Source organism: Leptonychotes weddellii, chromosome 2 (genome assembly GCF_054177405.1).
Source record: "Leptonychotes weddellii isolate Sample4059 chromosome 2, ASM5417740v2, whole genome shotgun sequence".
Lineage (NCBI taxonomy): Eukaryota > Metazoa > Chordata > Mammalia > Carnivora > Phocidae > Leptonychotes > Leptonychotes weddellii.
This window is the reverse complement of record NC_138370.1, coordinates 176,874,800-176,891,741: the sequence shown is the minus strand read 5'-3', so window position 1 is coordinate 176,891,741 and position 16,942 is coordinate 176,874,800. Positions and strand designations below refer to the sequence as shown.

At 50.8% G+C, this 16,942-nt stretch overlaps 2 protein-coding genes across 6 annotated transcripts in view; one reads left to right on the top strand and one right to left on the bottom strand.

The window, feature by feature from the left end:
- FAM193A (family with sequence similarity 193 member A) overlaps positions 1-6,173 on the top strand; it is a 163,309-nt gene extending 157,136 nt beyond the window's left edge. For all 4 annotated transcript variants that reach the window (XM_081812760.1, XM_081812761.1, XM_081812759.1 and 1 more), the window contains one exon: positions 5,440-6,173. In XM_081812760.1, the coding sequence (XP_081668886.1) occupies positions 5,440-5,533 (94 nt within the window). In that variant the 3' untranslated portion in view covers positions 5,534-6,173. The remainder of the gene's footprint in view (positions 1-5,439) is intronic.
- A 2,162-nt stretch (positions 6,174-8,335) lies between these two features.
- The window catches only part of TNIP2 (TNFAIP3 interacting protein 2), a 41,129-nt gene continuing 32,522 nt past the window's right edge, over positions 8,336-16,942 (bottom strand). For both annotated transcript variants that reach the window (XM_081812762.1, XM_006736559.3), the window contains one exon: positions 8,336-15,531. In XM_081812762.1, the coding sequence (XP_081668888.1) occupies positions 15,277-15,531 (255 nt within the window). In that variant the 3' untranslated portion in view covers positions 8,336-15,276. The remainder of the gene's footprint in view (positions 15,532-16,942) is intronic.

Genomic DNA, 16,942 nt, shown 5'->3' with positions numbered 1-16,942 from the left:
GAGAACACTGGGAACAACTTCACAATTAATTTTAAAACAAATACAAAATCGGGCGCCTGGGTGGCTCAGTCGTTAAGCGTCTGCCTTCGGCTCGGGTCGTGATCCCGGGGTCCTGGGATCGAGTCCCGCATCGGGCTCCCTGCTCCTTGGGAGCCTGCTTCTCCCTCTGCCTCTCTCTCCCTGTCTCTTATGAATAAATAAATAAAATCTTTAAAAAAAAAAAAAAAAAACACAAAATCAACCCAATGACAAAATAGCCTGAAGGATCCAGTAACCATCAAAGAAATCAGAGTAGTGGTTGCAAATAATCCCGAGGAGACACTACATTCTGACATTTGTGCTGAGAATTCTCCCAAAACTTAAGAGATTATCCAGCCTTCTACTGATTCTACCAGAGGATTGACAGGAGGAGACAGCACAAGACACCCCACTTTATTTTATGAGAGAAGGAAGATTTTGATACCAAAATCTGCTAGAAGTGATTACATAAAACATGAAAAATCACAGATCTGTTTCGGTCATGAATATTAATTGGGTGCAAAAAAATTTCACATTCCAAATCCAACAGTATTTTTAAAAGCAGTATATGACCAAACTGGTGTACCCTAGGAAAGAATGCAAGGAGATTTACTATTAGGAAATCCACAAATGCTATTTGCTAAATTGATAATTAAAGAAGAGCCATATGATCATATCCATAGGTTTAGAAAAAACATTTGATAAAAATGTTAGCATTCAATTAATTAAAAAAAAATGGTAAACTAGTAGTAGAAGGAAATATCCTTAACCTGAAAAGGAGGTTTACCAAAAGAGACAGAGAAAAGAAATCTACATGAAACAGTTTCTCAAACGGGAAGCGTGGAAGCATGTGCAAAACAAAGATGCTCTCTGTTTCCACTTCTTCTGTTCAGCCTTAAGTCGTGGTTCCTAGGCAGCATTATAAGAGAAAAGAAATTAAAGGCTTAAGGAGTGGAAAGCAGGAGATAAAGTTCCATTTTACTTACAGATGATCTAATTGACTACAAAGGGAATTACAAAAGAATTTAGCAAGAAAAAGAATTTTTAGTGAAGGGACTGGCTGTAGGATCAGTGTACAGAAGTTATGTTTCTCTATACCATCCGTAATTTAAAAATGTAGTTTAAATAAAGACAGTATTTGTAACAGCACCAGAATCTATGCAGTCTCCATGAATAAATCTAACAGAAGTTGCCCACGACCTATGCGTAGAAGAGGATGAAGCATGAGTGAAGAATATTGAAGACCTGGAATAGATCCTGTATTCATTGATAGGAAAAGTGAGTATCATAAAGCTATCTCACTTCCCAAAATTCATCTGTAGATTTTAAAACCCAAGAAGGATTTTGTAAAATTGAGTGTTCTTAAAACACATTAGTGTAGGGTAGATATGTGACGATACAGTCACATGTGGAATGCTATACAACCGAGGAAAGGAACGAACTAGAGCAGTCTGCAATGTGGATCTTACAAACTGAATAGTAGACAAAAGGCAGAACACGAGAATATACATAATACACTGTTTATATAAAGCTCAGTTTAGACATAACCAAAGTACATTTTTAAGAATTACTTTATTTAAAATCAGTTATTGGGGCGCCTGGGTGGCTCAGTCGTTAAGCGTCTGCCTTCGGCTCAGGTCATGATCCCAGGGTCCTGGGATCGAGTCCCACATCGGGCTCCCTGCTCGGCAGGAAGTCTGCTTCTCCCTCTCCCACTCCCCCTGCTTGTGTTCCTGCTCTCGCTATCTCTCTCTCTGTCAAATAAACAAATAAAATCTTTAAAAAAAAAAAATTATTAACATAAAATGTATCATTAGTTTCAGAGGTAGAGTTCAGTGATTCATCAGTTGCATAAGACACCCAGTGCTCATCACATCACGTGCCCTCCTTCATGCCCATCCCCCAGTTACCGCATCCCCCAGCCACCTGCCCTCCAGCAACCCTCGGTTTGTTTTCTAGAGTTCAGCATCTCTTATGGTTTGTCTCCCTCTCTGATTTCATCTTATTTTTCCTTCCCTTCCCCTATGATCCTGTTTTCTTTCTTAAATTCCACATGTGAGATCATATGGTAGTTGTCTTTCCCTGACTGACTTATTTTGCTCAGCATAATATCCTCTAGTTCCATCACATCGATGTAAATGGCAAGATTTCATTCTTTCTGATGGCTGAGTAGTATTCCATTGTGTATATACACATCACGTCTTCTTTATCCATTCATCTGTTGATGGACATCTGGGCTCTTTCCATTAGTACATTTTTTAATGTACACCTTTCAGTCCAGCAGCTCCACTCCTGGCTGTCTGCCCAAGAGAAATAAGAGCATGTATCCACACAAAGATTCCTACATGAATGTTTCTAGAAGTTTCACTTGTAATAGCCAAAAACTGGGGACAGCCCCGTATCCACAGCAGATGAGCAGATAAACTGTGCTCTCTCCGTCCAGTGGGCACCACTCAGCAGTGAAAACCATACTCCTGATGAAACACCAGAGCCAGATCTCAGAAGCAGGGTGCTTAGGGCAAGAAGCCAGACAAGAGGTAACAAAGTGCAAAGTTCCATGTACATGAGATGCCAGAAAATACAAGTTCATCCCTAGTGACAGCAGATCCCTGTTTGCCTGGGGCCGGGGCAGCAAGGAGATGACAGCAAAAGGACACTTCCTGGAAGTGTTCTGTGTCTTGATTGATGGGATAGTTTCCCGATGTATTTGTCAGCACTGTGAGCTATAGAATAACTGTAGTTTATTGTACATAAAATATACCTCAGTAAAGTATATTTTAAAAATTAAGTCTATCGTTCAGGGATACTATACAGCACATAGGTGTTAAGACTATAAAAGCAAGGAAATTATCCTAAAAAGCCAGAATGGTGATTACTTCTGAGGTGGGTGGGGGCTGCCAGGAGGCACTGTCCCACAGCTTGATGCTTGTGCTCCCCAGTGTTTGCCTTATCAGTTTCCTTTCGAGCACACGTCTCTTTACTCTCCTGTATGTGTGTGACGTTCACACAAAAATCAAACCATATGCTAAAGGATTAATCTGATCCTCCTAGAAGAATAGGAAGAACGGACGGCTTTTCTTGCCCATTACAAAGACGATCATGAAAACATTGTGGTATTCGTGCAGAATCCGGAGCCCAGAAACAGACTATACAAACGCTGAGCTTTGGTTTATGACAAAAGACAGATCGACAGTGGAAATGAAGGTGTGTTCATAAATGGAGCTATGAAAGTTTATGTAAGAAAACCTTTTAAATTGGATCTGCCCCACATATCCTACCCAAAGGTCAGCTCTAGATAAGATTCTAAATGTCAAAAGCAAACCTTCTGATTTGGAATACAGGTGAGTATCTTTTTGACCTCAGAGTAGGGAACGATTCTTAAAAACACCAACCATAAAATAAAAGATTGATAAATGACATTAAAATCAACAATTCTTTAAAGAAAGTGAGGAGACCGTGTGCGCAGCACCTCACGAAGGGTTGGTATCAGAACAGATAAACATGACAGAGCAGGAAAAGACAAACAGCGTGGACAGATGTGCTGTCACAGAAAACTGTGACCATGGACCTGTGGAGAGGCCTCCCGCCTGATGGGGAGCTGGGCGCACAGGGGCAGCGGCTCCCCCACCCTCCGGGGGGGACACAGAGTGGCTCCAGCGACCATGGAGAAGTTTGGCAGAATTGGGTCAAGTCGAAGCCGGCCGTTTCACGGAGCCCCGCGCTCCGACGCGCGTGAGCAGCAACGTCCACTTGTCTGTCTGTTCCGCGGGGTGAGCTCTTGGAGCCTTGGAAACGAGCACCCAGCGGCCTTATGGAGGAATCGCACAACATAGTGTTGAATGCGAGCAGTAAGAAAAAAATACAGGACAATTCTGTTCCTGTAAGTTCAGAAATCCTCACAGGCAAACACGGGCGAGGGGCTGCGAGATCGTGGGGCGATTGTCACAGACGCCAGGGTGCGGGCTGCCTCCCGGGAGAGGACAGCGAGGTGCCGCGGGGTCGGGCTTTCGGACCTGGGCTGGGGGGCTGTGGCGACCCAGGCTTGGTCCCAGTCCCCTGGGTGCACGTCCACAGCGTGTGTGACACGGTCCACAGAGGACCACACGGAGGCCTGATGGGCAGGGGGTGTTGAAGCGTCGGGTGCAGGGGAGCCAGGGGTTTGGGAAGGAGGCAGAGCCGGCGGCTGGGGGCCTGGGCCCTGTGCTGGGGGAGCCGCTGGGAGCCTTGCTTCTGTTGGCTCGGAGCCACCTGTGGGCGTTCCAGCCACGGCGAGTGGAGAGACGCGGGGGGGTGTGGCCTGCTGGGGACCGCTGGGAGCTACCGCCAGAGCAAGGGGGGGCGGGGGAGGCAGAGGGGGGAGTTCCCGAAGCTTGAAAAGGTGACGCCACTGGGCGCCTGGGTGGCTCAGTCGGTTAAGCGACTGCCTTCGGCTCAGGTCATGATCCTGGAGTCCCGGGATCGAGTCCCGCATCGGGCTCCCTGCTCGGCGGGGAGTCTGCTTCTCCCTCTGACCCTCCTCCCTCTCATGCTCTCTGTCTCTCATTCTCTCTCTCGCAAATAAATAAAATTTAAAAAAAAAAAAGGTGACGCCACTAGGACTCGGGGTTTGACCAACTGTGGCCAGGGAAGGAGAGGCTGGATTCTTGGGAGCAGGGCGGGGACGGACACAGACCGCCCGGCAGGCAGCACAAGAAATTGTGGGCGATTGAACCGCCATGTAAACGAACACATTTCAGCTTCTGGCTGGGTGACAGCAGTAACCATTTTCAGGCTTAATTCAAGTTTCTGCTCAGATGAGAGCTGGACAGGTGAGAACTTCAGAAATTGTGCGAAGTATAGGCGGTTGAAAGGAAGGGTTCCTCATTTAATACAGAATCACCCACTATTGCCTGGGAAGCAGGTAGCAGAAGGTGGTGTTTTTCAAACACTGTTGGGCGTGCAGGGGTGAAGCAGAGCTGGGCTCCAGGGCTGGAGGCCTGCCTTGGAGACCTGGGGGCGGCGGGCAGCACTGTGGCCGAGTCTCACCGTGCCAGGTCCCGTTCCATATCACACTCACGCGTGCGTTCGTGGATAAATGAGGGCAGAGGGGATCTCCACGGCTTAACACATGGAGAAGGGTGGGTGGTGGCCATTGGCACGTTCTCAGATGGGCTCATCAGAAACTTCCTTTGGGCAGCTAAGAAGGACACAGGACACCAGAGGACATTGAGGGTGCTGGCCAGTGTCCTGAAGAAGGGGGCCCCTGTCCTCCCGAGGGCCTTTCCCCGCTCTGAAGGGTGGCCAGGTGTGGAGGGGACCTTGTCGCCGGGCCTGGCACACTGAGGGGGCCCCCCCTCCCCCCCGGAGGACACTAGGCTTTGCCGACACCAGCTCGCATGTGGGCTGTTCCTTCGCTGACTGTTTGGCTCTTTGTCTTCACAGATTCTGTCTGGATTCCGCTAGACAGACCCGACAAAGACTGTCCATCAACTGGTCCAATTTTAGCTTGAAAAAAGCCACTTTTGCTGCCCACTGAATGAGGACCGCCTGGAGAGGGACGCGCGGGAGGTGGGCCAGGCCCCGGAGCTGCTGTGCTTGCCCAGGGCTGGGCCGGGTGGGCCGCCGCACCTGAGACCCCCAGACCGAGGACTCGCTGCTCGGCCCGCGCCGGTAGCTCGTGTGCGTGTGTCTGTGAGTGAGGCGCTGAGCCCAGCGCTGTGCTGTCGGATTGGAACAGTAGCTCCTGCCGGTTCTCCGCCGCGCGGCCCGGAGCCTGGGTCGTGGCCAGAGACGCGTTTCATCATCCACGTGGCCCGTTGCCTCTGCATCTCGCCCTGTCCTGTCGTCTGTCCCCGCCGGGGCACTGCCGTCACGCAGCTCTCGTGTGCCCTGCACCCCACCGAGGCGGGCCAGGCGGGCAGGCGCTCTTCCGTTCTCCTGCACAACCTCCTGTCTCAGAGTGTACACGTTGCGCTGTTTGTGTCCGAACCCCTGACTTGTAGCCAGCTTGTGTAAGACCCCTTGCAGAATGAGAAAGTTCAAAAACAGAACCCCACCCAGTACTCACACCATCAAGTCTGTTAGAGAGTGTACGACTGTATTAACACGGAGGCCTGCCTGGCTACTTTTTTAACATATTGTTAAGTAATATTAAAATCATGTCTTTCTTTTTGAAAGATGGAATACATTAGTACAGCAGAAGACCTCGTCTGGTTGCTTTCTGCTGGGGGCGGTGTGGTGCCGGGGGCAGGGCACGGGGCGAGTGGGGGGCAGTGCCCCCCGAGGGAAACCTGGGCCACCAGCCTTGGAGCATCTCCCGGCTCACCCCTGGCAGCAGTTTAGGGGTCCTGGCACCCCCACCATCCTCCACGCAGCAGTGTATCCGGGGCCTTCCGCGTGCCAGGCAGGGCCAGGCCCAGGACAGAGCCCGGCCCGACGCTCAGAGGGTTTGGGGAGAGAGCAGTGGTAACACCAAGCAGCAGCGGCGGGGTGGAGGCGGAGCGGAGGCGGAGCAGGGGTCCCCGCATTCTGACCTACGGGGCAGGGGACACAGAGCCATGTGGGCCGGAGGGTCAGCAGGCTGGGACTACACAGAGCCCTATGGGCAGGTGCCTGTCCGGGGTGGGGGGGAGGGGGAGGGGCGGTGATCTCTAACGAGACCATGAAAAGTCACAGGTGTTCAGCTGGGTGTAAACGAGGAGCAACACGGGAGTATTTAGGATGAGAGTGGGAATGCTGCCTGGGTTCCTTCCGTCTGCGGCCTCTGCAGGCCGTTTGCGGGAGTCCCTGGTGGAGCCGCCTCCTGGTTGCCGCCCTGCTCCCACCCACTTCCAGAGCACTGCGGAGCCGCACTGCTCCCGCCTCTCGGGAAACCTGCCTGTGTGCAGCCGTGGGGGTGCGGCGTGTCCCCGCTTCCGTGTGGAGACAGGGCGAGAGGAAACGGCCTCTGGAAACATTCTGCCGGTTCCGTCCACAGCACTTCTGGACGGACGGGATGCAGGTAGAAGTGAGAGGAGGCAAGAGGGACTCCCGGGCTTTGGTCTGAGCCCCGGGCAGGAGGGGGCTGCCCGCCCTGGAGCAGGGGTCAAGTCTGAGGTGCCCATCAGACCCCCCCAGGTGAGATGTCTGGCGTTGGGAATTGCTGTTCGTGGCCAGAAGGCCACGCTGGAGCAAGTGTGGACAGGTCGGGGGTCCAGGCCCTAGAACCAGTGTCCAGGGTGGGAGGAGGAGGGCAGCCTGGAGGACACAGGTGGGGAGAGACTGGCCATGGCAGGCTGCTCTGGTCAAGGTGTGGTCCAAGGAATGGCCCAGGGCTCTTACACTGAGGTGACCTTGACCACAGCCCAGTGGGAGCTGGTTTGCAGGAAAACAAGGGTGGGAACAGCAGGTCCTGGGAATAGGAGATGGGGCAAGAGGCTGGCTGGCTTGTTTTGCTTTTTTTCTAACTAGGTGGGAAGAACAAGCGTACCGCTTTGCTCGTGGGATGACCCTGCAAAGCGAGGAACGGGCTGGGCAGTGACCGCAGCAGGAGCCGTGTCCTCGAAAGGCCCTGATGTGCCTCCAGGACTCCCAAGCCCAGGCCTGGGCCTCCACCCCTCCCGGTGAGGGCAAAGGGGAGCCTCAACTGGGTCAGTGCAGCAAATGCTGGGAAGGGTCCGGGGGGCAGGGAGCCTGCTCTCCGGGGAAGCTGCCTGCCTAGGCCCCTGCCCCGTCCTCTTCTCCCCGGGGGCAGTCTTGAGGTCGTGTCGGGGGCACTCCCACCTCTGAGCCTCCGGTTCAGTCTGTCCTGGGGCGCCACACTGGGTGCTGAGGAACCGCAGGGTCCCACCTGTGACATGAGCAGGACCTTGTCAGGGCCATGAGTGGTGAGGGGAACCCCTGGGTGCCCACTCCTGAGGTGGCCCCACCTGCCCCCTTCCGCCCCTGCTGTTCCTTTGACTCTTTCCCCAAGAGGGGGGCGTCACTTTACCATTCCCAGTTCTCTGAAGATGCATCTGGGGCCTGGGAGGCCCAGGTCAGAGTCCAGGGGTGGGGGAGGTGGAAGGTCAAGGCTGCAGGGCCTCCCTAGTGCAGCCCCTCCCATGCCCACGGAGGCAGGCCCAGGCCTGGAGACTTGCTACCGTGTGTCCTCATGCCCAGACACTGCATTTACAGGTGGGGAAACCAAGGCCCAGGGTGCTTCTGCGGGACATCCAGCTCCAGTGCTCCTGTCTTCACGGGGCCTAGACCTGGGCGCCGACCCCTGGGGGAGCCTCACATAGACCACGCTGGAGTATCACCTCCTTTACACGGTAACGGCAATCACGAGATGAAATAAAATAACAATGGCTAGAAAAGAAACAGTAGAAATGTCCTTTTATTGAACTTTGTCTACATACTCATGCTATTAAACCAAAATATTAACAAAAGGAGTATTACGGTACCAGAAAGGATGAACGTTTCTTAATTTCATTAATATTAAAGGAGAAGAAACTTACATGTCCCACTGTTTCTGTTTGAAACACCAATAAAAGCTCTCGGTCACCCACAGAATGAGTAGAATTGAAGTAACTTGAGTCCTGGTTCTTCGTCTTCACAGTGACAGGCGAAATGGTCTGTCCTGGATCCACTATTAAAACGTAAGCATAAGCACCGAGGGGCGGGAGGCGAGGCGCACGAAGACCTCCCATGCGGTTCCGAACTGTTACGAACTTACGCTTGAAACGAACCATGTGCCACCGGGAGCCTGCCGTACCCGGGAGCCCTCCAGACGCTCTTCCATGGGGAAGACGAGGTAGGTTAAGAGGAAGAGTCCTAAACGTGCGCCGGTGGCACCCATGAAGGATGAACTGCCACGGAGACTGTCCCCCTGCCACACACAACTGTAAAACCGAGGAAGGTGTTTAAACAATGCTTTTGGCTGTTGGAAGAAACACAGCACATGGCAGTGTTTTCTGAGTGAAGGGGAGGAAACCAGGTAAGCCTCTTGGCGCCCCAGCTTCCAGCGTGGAGGCAGTTTCCAGGCCCAGCACGGGCTGGGGGCTGCAGAGCCCAGAGCCCAGCAGGCCTGCTGAGTAGAGCAAGCAGAGATTGGCATTTGGAGAGGTCAAGGTGGCTCGAATTTGTGGGGCAGGGTTCCAGACAGGAGGGGCTGCACATAAGGGGCTCTGGGGGTCTGCAGAGTCCCCTACAATCTACTGATGTTGCAGGTGCGGCATAAACTTCCAGGAACCCAAGGGAAAATCACCAGAAAGCAGAACGGCTGGAATAGTGTTTGCACCAGCCACAGTGGAGAACCTTCTAATACACGCTGCAGACACCAGCGTAGAGTCCTCAGAAAGCTGTGACCTTAGCAGGGGGTTAAATTAGCCCTAGAGTAAAATCTAAAAAGCAAGCCTCAGAAGGATCACACTGATCCTAAGTATCTTAACTGCCTGCTAGGACAAAGTCCAACGTTCTTTAAAAGAATACAAAAATATCCCACACTAAACAAAATTCACGATGTTGGAATCCAGGCAGAAATTACCAGGCCATGCCAAGAGGAAGGAAAATATAAACCGTAATCAAGAGAAATACTAAACAAACAATAGACCCCAAAATGACAGTTGGTGAATTTGCAGACAGGGACCTTAAAATGGCTAATGTAAGTCTTAAAAATATGCTCAAGATGTAAGAGAAATCATGAACAAGATGAAGGACGAAATGAAAGATCCAAAAAAGACCTAAGTGAAGTTCTAAAGAAAAAATACATCATCCGAAATGGGAAAATACCCTGGATAGAATTAACAGCAGATCCGAAACCTCTGAGGAAACACCGTGAACTTGATGGCATCAGAACGGAAACTACCAGAAAGAAGCACTGAGAGAAGAGAGAATGGAAAATGGTAACCTGTGGGACAGTATCAAGCAGTTCAACATACATGTAACTGGAGTCCTGCAGAAGTGGGGAACAAAAAAATATATAAAATGAGCTTGTCACAAGCTTGCTGGGATATGGATGAGGCTGTGTTGAGTCTGTAGATCAATTTGGGACGAAGTGACAGCTTGAGACTACAGAGTTCCCAGTTTGCAGATGTGATTTCTCTTCATTTACATGTTCTTGAATTTCAGCAGTTATTTTGTAGCTTTTATTGTAGAGATTTTGCATGCTTCTGATAAATGTTTTCTAAGCATTTTAGGTTTTTTGACATCATAAACAGGGTTATGCTTTAGTTTCCTGGAGCTCTCATAACAAAGTACCATAAACTGGGTGGCTTCTCACAACAGAAATTTATTCTCTCACAGTCCTGGAGGATATAACGCAAAATCCCTGGAAGGATATATGCCCCAAAACACGGGTATCCACAAGATTGGTTCCTTCTAGAGGTGAAGAACCATCTGTTCCATGCCTCCCTCCTGGCTCCTCGTAGCAGTCCTTGGCTTATAGAGGTGTCCCTCCAGTCTCTCTTCCTGTCTTCACATGGCCTCTTCCCTGTGTCTGTGTGTCTCTTTTTTTTAAGATTTTATTTTTAAGTAATTACACCCCGACGTGGGGCTCGAACTCACAACCCCAAGATCAAGAGCTGCCTGCTCCACCAACTAAGCCAGCCGGCACCCCATGTCTCTTAAGAGGACACCAGTCATATTGGGTTTAGGGCCCACCCTCATCCAGCACAACATTATCTCATATGACATCTGCAAAGACCATATTTCCAAGTTAAGGTCACATTCACAGGTTCTAGGGGTTAGGACTTAACATCTTTTTAGTCACCTTATCTTTTGGGGAAACAGGTTTTGTTTTTTTTTTTAATTTATTTATTTGAGAGAGAGAATGAGACAGAGAGAGAGAGCATGAGAGGCGGGAGGGTCAGAGGGAGAAGCAGACTCCCTGCTGAGCAGGGAGCCCGATGTGGGGCTCGATCCCGGGACTCCAGGATCATGACCTGAGCCGAAGGCAGTTGCTTAACCAACTGAGCCACCCAGGCGCCCCTGGGGAAACAGGTTTTTTGGGGGGGGAAACAGGTTTTTAAATTCATTTCTCCAGTTGTTGCAAATATATATAGCATATGGTTGATTTTTCATATATTGAACTTTGTATCTTGAGATTGTCAAAATGATTTACAAATTTTAAACTTCAAGATCACCTAGGATTTTTTATATCTATAATCACGTCATCTGCAAATAAGGACAATTTCTTCTAATTTTTCTGTTCTTTATTCCTTTTATTAACTTACTACACTAGGTAGACCCTCCGGTACAATGTGGAATTGCAGTGGTAAGAGTGAGTGCCCTTGCCTTGATGTAAACCTGAGCAGGCACAGACAGCATTCAGTATTTGTCACCAGGTAGAATGTTAGGTGTAGGGTTTCGGACATATATCTTTATCAGATTGAGGAAATGCCTTCTATTCCTAGTTTGCCGAGTGTGTTTTCATGAGTGGACATTAAATTTTGTTACATGCTTTTTCTGCTTCTATTGAGATGATCATGTTTTTTCTGTTATTCTAGTGAATTACATTAGTGGTTTTTTTTTTTTCTTAAAGATTTTAGTTATTTGACAGCACAAGCAGGGGGAGGGGCAGAGGGAGAAGCAGATTCCCCACTGAGCAGAGAGCCCAACACGGGGCTAGATTGCAGGACCCGAGGATAATGACCTGAGCCGAAGGCAGACGCTTAACCGACTGAGCCACCCAGCGCCCCAGTGCTTTTTTTTTTAATAGTCAATCTGTATCTCTAATTAAAATTCTACTTGTAAATTCTACTTGTCTATGAATTATCCTTTTTTTATCAATTTGTTTATATTTTGTTTATGATGTTTGCATCTGTGTTCATGAGAGAGATTTGTCATTTTCTTGTTTTTCTCAGGTTTTGGTGTCATAAAAATGAGTTGGGGAACATTCCTTCTATTTGCTGAGTGTATGTAAGATTGGTATATCTTTCTCAGATGTTTGGAAGAATTCACCAGTGAAGTCCTCTGGGCCTATAATTTTCTTTGTGAAAATACTTTTAATTACAGATTGTTTACTTAATGGCTACAGAGCTGCTCAGGTTTTCTCTTTCTTCTTGTATCTGTTTTGGTTAAGTTGTATTTTTCAAGGATTTTATCCGTTTCATCTGTCAGATTTATTAGCTTAAAGTGTTCATAGTAGTCCTCTTAGAGATCCATAGTGATGTCCCCCTTTTCATTCCTGCTTATCAGCAATTTGTCCCCTGTCTTTTCCTCATGAGTCTTGTTACTGGTTTGTTGGTGGTGTTGCCATTTGAAAGAACTCTTGGCTTTGTTGATTTTTCTGTTTTCTATCTCATTGATTTCTGCTCTTATATTCTGTCCTTTGCTTTCTTTGGGTTTAATATGCAGTTCTTCTCCTAGCTCTTGAGATGGGCACTCAGATCACTGAATTTAACCTCATTTTCGCTCAGTTCAAAGTATTTTCTCATTTCCATTGTGTTTTTTCCTTTGCCCACAGACCACTTAGAAGTGTGTTGAGAATTTGGTATTTATCTGTTACTGAGTTGTGGTTTAATCTCACCACGGTCAGAGAACATAAGTTCAGTGATTCGGTTCTTTGGAATATGTTGTGACTTGATTTATGCCCCACAGATTTGTCTCTGTTGGTAAGTGTTCCACGTAGAGCTGAGAAGAATTCTAGTTGGCTTTTGTTGGGCGTAATGTTTGCCATATGCAAAGGAGGCCAAATTGGTTAAGTATTTTGGTTAAATCTTTAGTATCCCTGCTCTTCTCTGAGAGGTGTGTTAAAATCTTCAGCTATGATTATGCATTTATCCAGGTCTCCTTTTCATTTATATATTTTGAAACCATGTCATTCATGGCTTCATCCACTCCCTCATTATCTTGGCCAGTGTTGACAGGGTGTGTCTTTTTCTATCCTTTTCTCTGTTCTTACATTTAAAGTATGCCTCTGCTAACGAGCACATACGTGAGAGTTTATTTTCACCCAGCCTGATAATCATGATCTTTCAGTCAGTATTTGATCCCCTCATCTTTAAGTTAATTACTGATAGAGTTGAGTTTAAGTATACCATCTTGCCATCTATTTTCTGTGTGTCTCATCTCTTCCTTATTCCTTTAGTTTTCCTAACTTGTCTTGCTTTGGATTAATAAAAACATTGTTCACTTTTTAGTTAAATATTTGTATTACTATTTTAGTGGTTACTCTAGAAATTATGCTTCCCTACTGAATTACAGTCCACCTTAAATCAATGCAAAAACTCCTGTGTAAGTTCATTAAATACTCCCCCCACACACACACCTAGAAAGCTCTCGTGGCCACGTTTGCATGTTTTAAAGCCCTCAAAAGGACTTAGTCAGTAATCCTTATCTATCCACTCCCATCTTCTTCACTCCTTTCTATATTTGTTTTTATCCAGAATCACTTCCCTTCAGCTGGAATAATTTCTATAGTACAAATTTCTTGTAGTAGAGTCTGTTGGATATAAATATCATTACCTTGTATTTATCTGAAAATACCTTCATGCTGCCTTTATTTTTCCTACATCTAATTTTTTTTTTTCTTAAGATTTTAAGCTTAAACTCACAACCCCGAGATCGGGAGTTGTATGCTCTACCAACTGAGCCAGCCAGGCGCCCGTCTAGTATTTTCTCTTGCATATTGCATTTGTGGTTAGTACAGTGTAAGGTCTGAGATTCTGCCCGTCTCTAAAAAAAAAAGTTGGTTCTTGTTCCAATAGGCAGGTGATTTGTTGGTTGATTACCTGGGACTCGTATGCCTTTTTAGAGCAAGGGCTATTTCCATTTTGTCCCAGGATGTCAACTTTACTCTTGAGGCCTGGCCCTTCTAGGGTTTCAAAGGAAAACCTGAAGTGTTTACTAAGCCCTTCTAACCTTGAGGGACCCAGATTCAAAGCTGTTACCCTGTAATACTCAGCCACGGGGATGCCTGCTAAGCTCTGTTTTCCATCTGCTCTTCTCACCCCAGAATCATTGGGGTCTTGCTCGAAGCATGCACAATTTGGGGGTCAGCCAAGGATGTGAGGGTTCCCCCTTTTGTGGCTACCTTCCCTCTGGGATGTCCCCATCCTCTCTTTCCAGTGTTCAGATGTCCACAAACTCTTCCAACTCCGACTGAGGCTTTTCTGCTGTAGCCTACCCACCCCATGCCACACAGGCCGGGTCCCTTCCAGCCGGGCTCCGGCAGAAAGGGGTACGCAGGGAGTCCCCAGAGGAGGCAACACCTGAACTCGGACTTGAGGAGGACTGAACCACATGGAAGGGTGAGTTCCAGGAAGAAGTACAGAATGTGCAATTAAGAACACGGGTTCAAATCCCAGCTTTGTCATTCAGCCACTGTGTGACCTCGGGCAAGTGAATTAACCCCTCTGTGCATTTTCCTCGTCTGTGTTGAGGATGATCTAACGTGTGCATCCTGGAATTGCTAGAAGGGTTAAATGAGTGACCCTGGCAAACACTTAGCACAGCGCCTCAGTCTCCCCTCCTGCCTTCTCCTTCCTGTCCCCTGCTCCACTGGCGGGCCCTCCGCAGCCACACCTTGCTCTCTGTGGCTCTGCTGTGCTGTCAGCAGGCACCTGCTTCCTCTCCTTGTTTCCAGCCCCTGACTTCACATCCTGGGCTGGGGCTGAAATTGCCCAAAGGCAAAGCTGGGTGGGCGCCAGGTCACATGGCCCCCCGACAGGCAGGCCTGGCTGGACTCCAGCCAGTCCATCTCGGTCCCTTGGCGCGTGGCAGACAAGGGAGTATTTCTCCTCACCGGCTGGTCTAAGTCCGGCCCGACTGGAAATACTACCGGTTCCTGCACCCAAGCCCCCAGGATGCATTCCCAGAGCGGTCACCAGAGTAAGTACATTTATTATGAAAACAGTGCACGCGAAATGTCTCTTGACTTTCAGATACGTGCCAAAGGCTACTGTGGTGCATTTCAGTGCAGACACACGGCTCTGCGGTGGCGGAGGCCGGCCCCCAGGTGCTGCCAGAGCGCTCAGTTCTGCAGACCTCCTGGTCCTTACTCAACAGAACAAGGCAGGCCTTTCACCCTGGGGCCCACACGTGTGGGTCCCCACAGGCAGCCCGCTTTTTCTAGCAGCTGCGGCACGCCCGGGGTCGGGGGGCTATTGGCCTGGATCCCTGCACCCGGTTGCTCCCAGCCTCTCAGCCTGGCAGCTGGGGGGCCACACTCCCTCCCAGGAGCAGATGCCCCACAGGAGTTTCCCTCTGACCTGGTCTGTTCCATCGCCCAAGGAGGACCAAGGTGAAGGATCCGAAGCCCCCTCAGCCTGTTCTGGGCCCCAGACCTCGAGGGCGCTCTCCCTCTCCGGGCCACGGGGCTCACTGGCAGCACTCAGCCACATGCCTGAAGAGCTCCTCGCCTTGCTCGTCACCGAAGCACCGCAGGCAGTGAGGGCACTGAAGGTCCCCCTGCCCTCTCCGGGTCGCTCTGCCCTCGGCGGGGGAGTCCAGCCCCTGAGATCCAGTCCCTGCCCTCCGGCCACTGGGTGCCACGAGCTCCAAAGCATCCGTCTCTAAGTACTTGGAGGTTCTGTTTCCCATGTGAATCCGGCAGGAGCCTGGCTCGCGGCGATCCTGGAAAAAAGGCCAAGGTCGGTTTACGTGGGCTGCCCTAGAGACCACAAAATCACGTGTTGGGTTCTAGCACTTGAGAGATTTCTTCTATCCTTGAGTGAGACTCACCCCCCTCACCCTGCTTCCTGGAGCAGCCCAGAGCCCAAACGCGGCGGTGCTCCGTACAGAAGCGAAGCAGGCACACAGACACCGCTGCGTGTGCTCGGAGAGGGACAGGGTCGAGCGGGGCGCACCCCCACCCCTGGGCGGGAAGGCCTGAGCGGCCCCTCGGCCCTGGAGACCTGCCCCGGACACCTCAGTGGAGGGGGGCTGGCAAAGCTCAGGGCGGAGAGCCGGGCAACCTGTGCCTCGGCCCCGCTCTGCACCGTCTCTGCGAGGCCCAGGGTCCGGAGCACTTGGGAGCCCCCCGAGGCAGCAGGGGTCCCCCAGACAGCAGTCGTGTGTGAGCCGTGGCCTGCCACGCTCCTCACTACTGCTCAGGAACTTCGGCTCACTGGCCACACCTTCAGCACCCTGCCCCAGGGCCATCCAGGCGCTGGGCACCAGAGCGAGTGCTGCCCACCGCTCGAGGGGCCACAGGCGGCGGCGGCGGAGGATACAGAGGCTCAGGCTCCAGCAGACCTGGAGCCAGTTCTGGTCACTCCTCTTGGCCCTGAGTCGTGGAGAGGCTGTGGAGGACCACATCCTGAACGGCCTTTCAACCCAAGAGCACATGCTTCCCCGAGAAAACCCGCAGGCCAAGCCCCGTCGCGGCAAGACCACACGCAGCTAGCTGTGCCGGAGGATGCCCTGTCCCCGCCGGCCACGTGGGAGGGTCCTGAGCCAAAGCCTGTAGTCCCGGGGCCTGAAGAGAAGCAGGAACTCCTGATGGAGGCCGAGAAGGCTGCCGGGGCTGGTGAGGCCCTCCGGCATCTCCCCGTTGGCCTGCAGACTCGCGAGGGGGCAGACCCCAGCCACGGTCCCCACCCACTTCCCCACAATGCTCCGTCCAGGCCCACGGCTACGGACTCAGTCGGAGAGTGTGTCCCCCATGACTCCCTGCATCCCTCCCGCAGCGGGGAACGCACAAGCCACCGACAACCGCGGTGGCCACACCACAGGGCAGCGCGGGCAGCTCCCCCGGCCCACGACCCAACCCGAAGGGGCAGCTCCGAGGTCCACTCAGCGTCCCTGCTCCGCCCGGTACGTCGAGCCCCGCTACTGCCCAGGCTCTGTCCGGACGGAAGTTTTTTGAGGGGCCCAGGGTTCCCTGCAGGGCCAGAGGTGTGCTGGGTACTTGCTGAGGGGCTAAAGAAACTAAGCTTTCCTGGGGTGTCCGCAGGGCAGAGAGGGGAAGAGGCAGGTGGGTGCCAGGGGTCCTGCAGTGAGAGACTTTGTCAATTCTGACACCTGCCAGGCCTCCCCAGGGGCG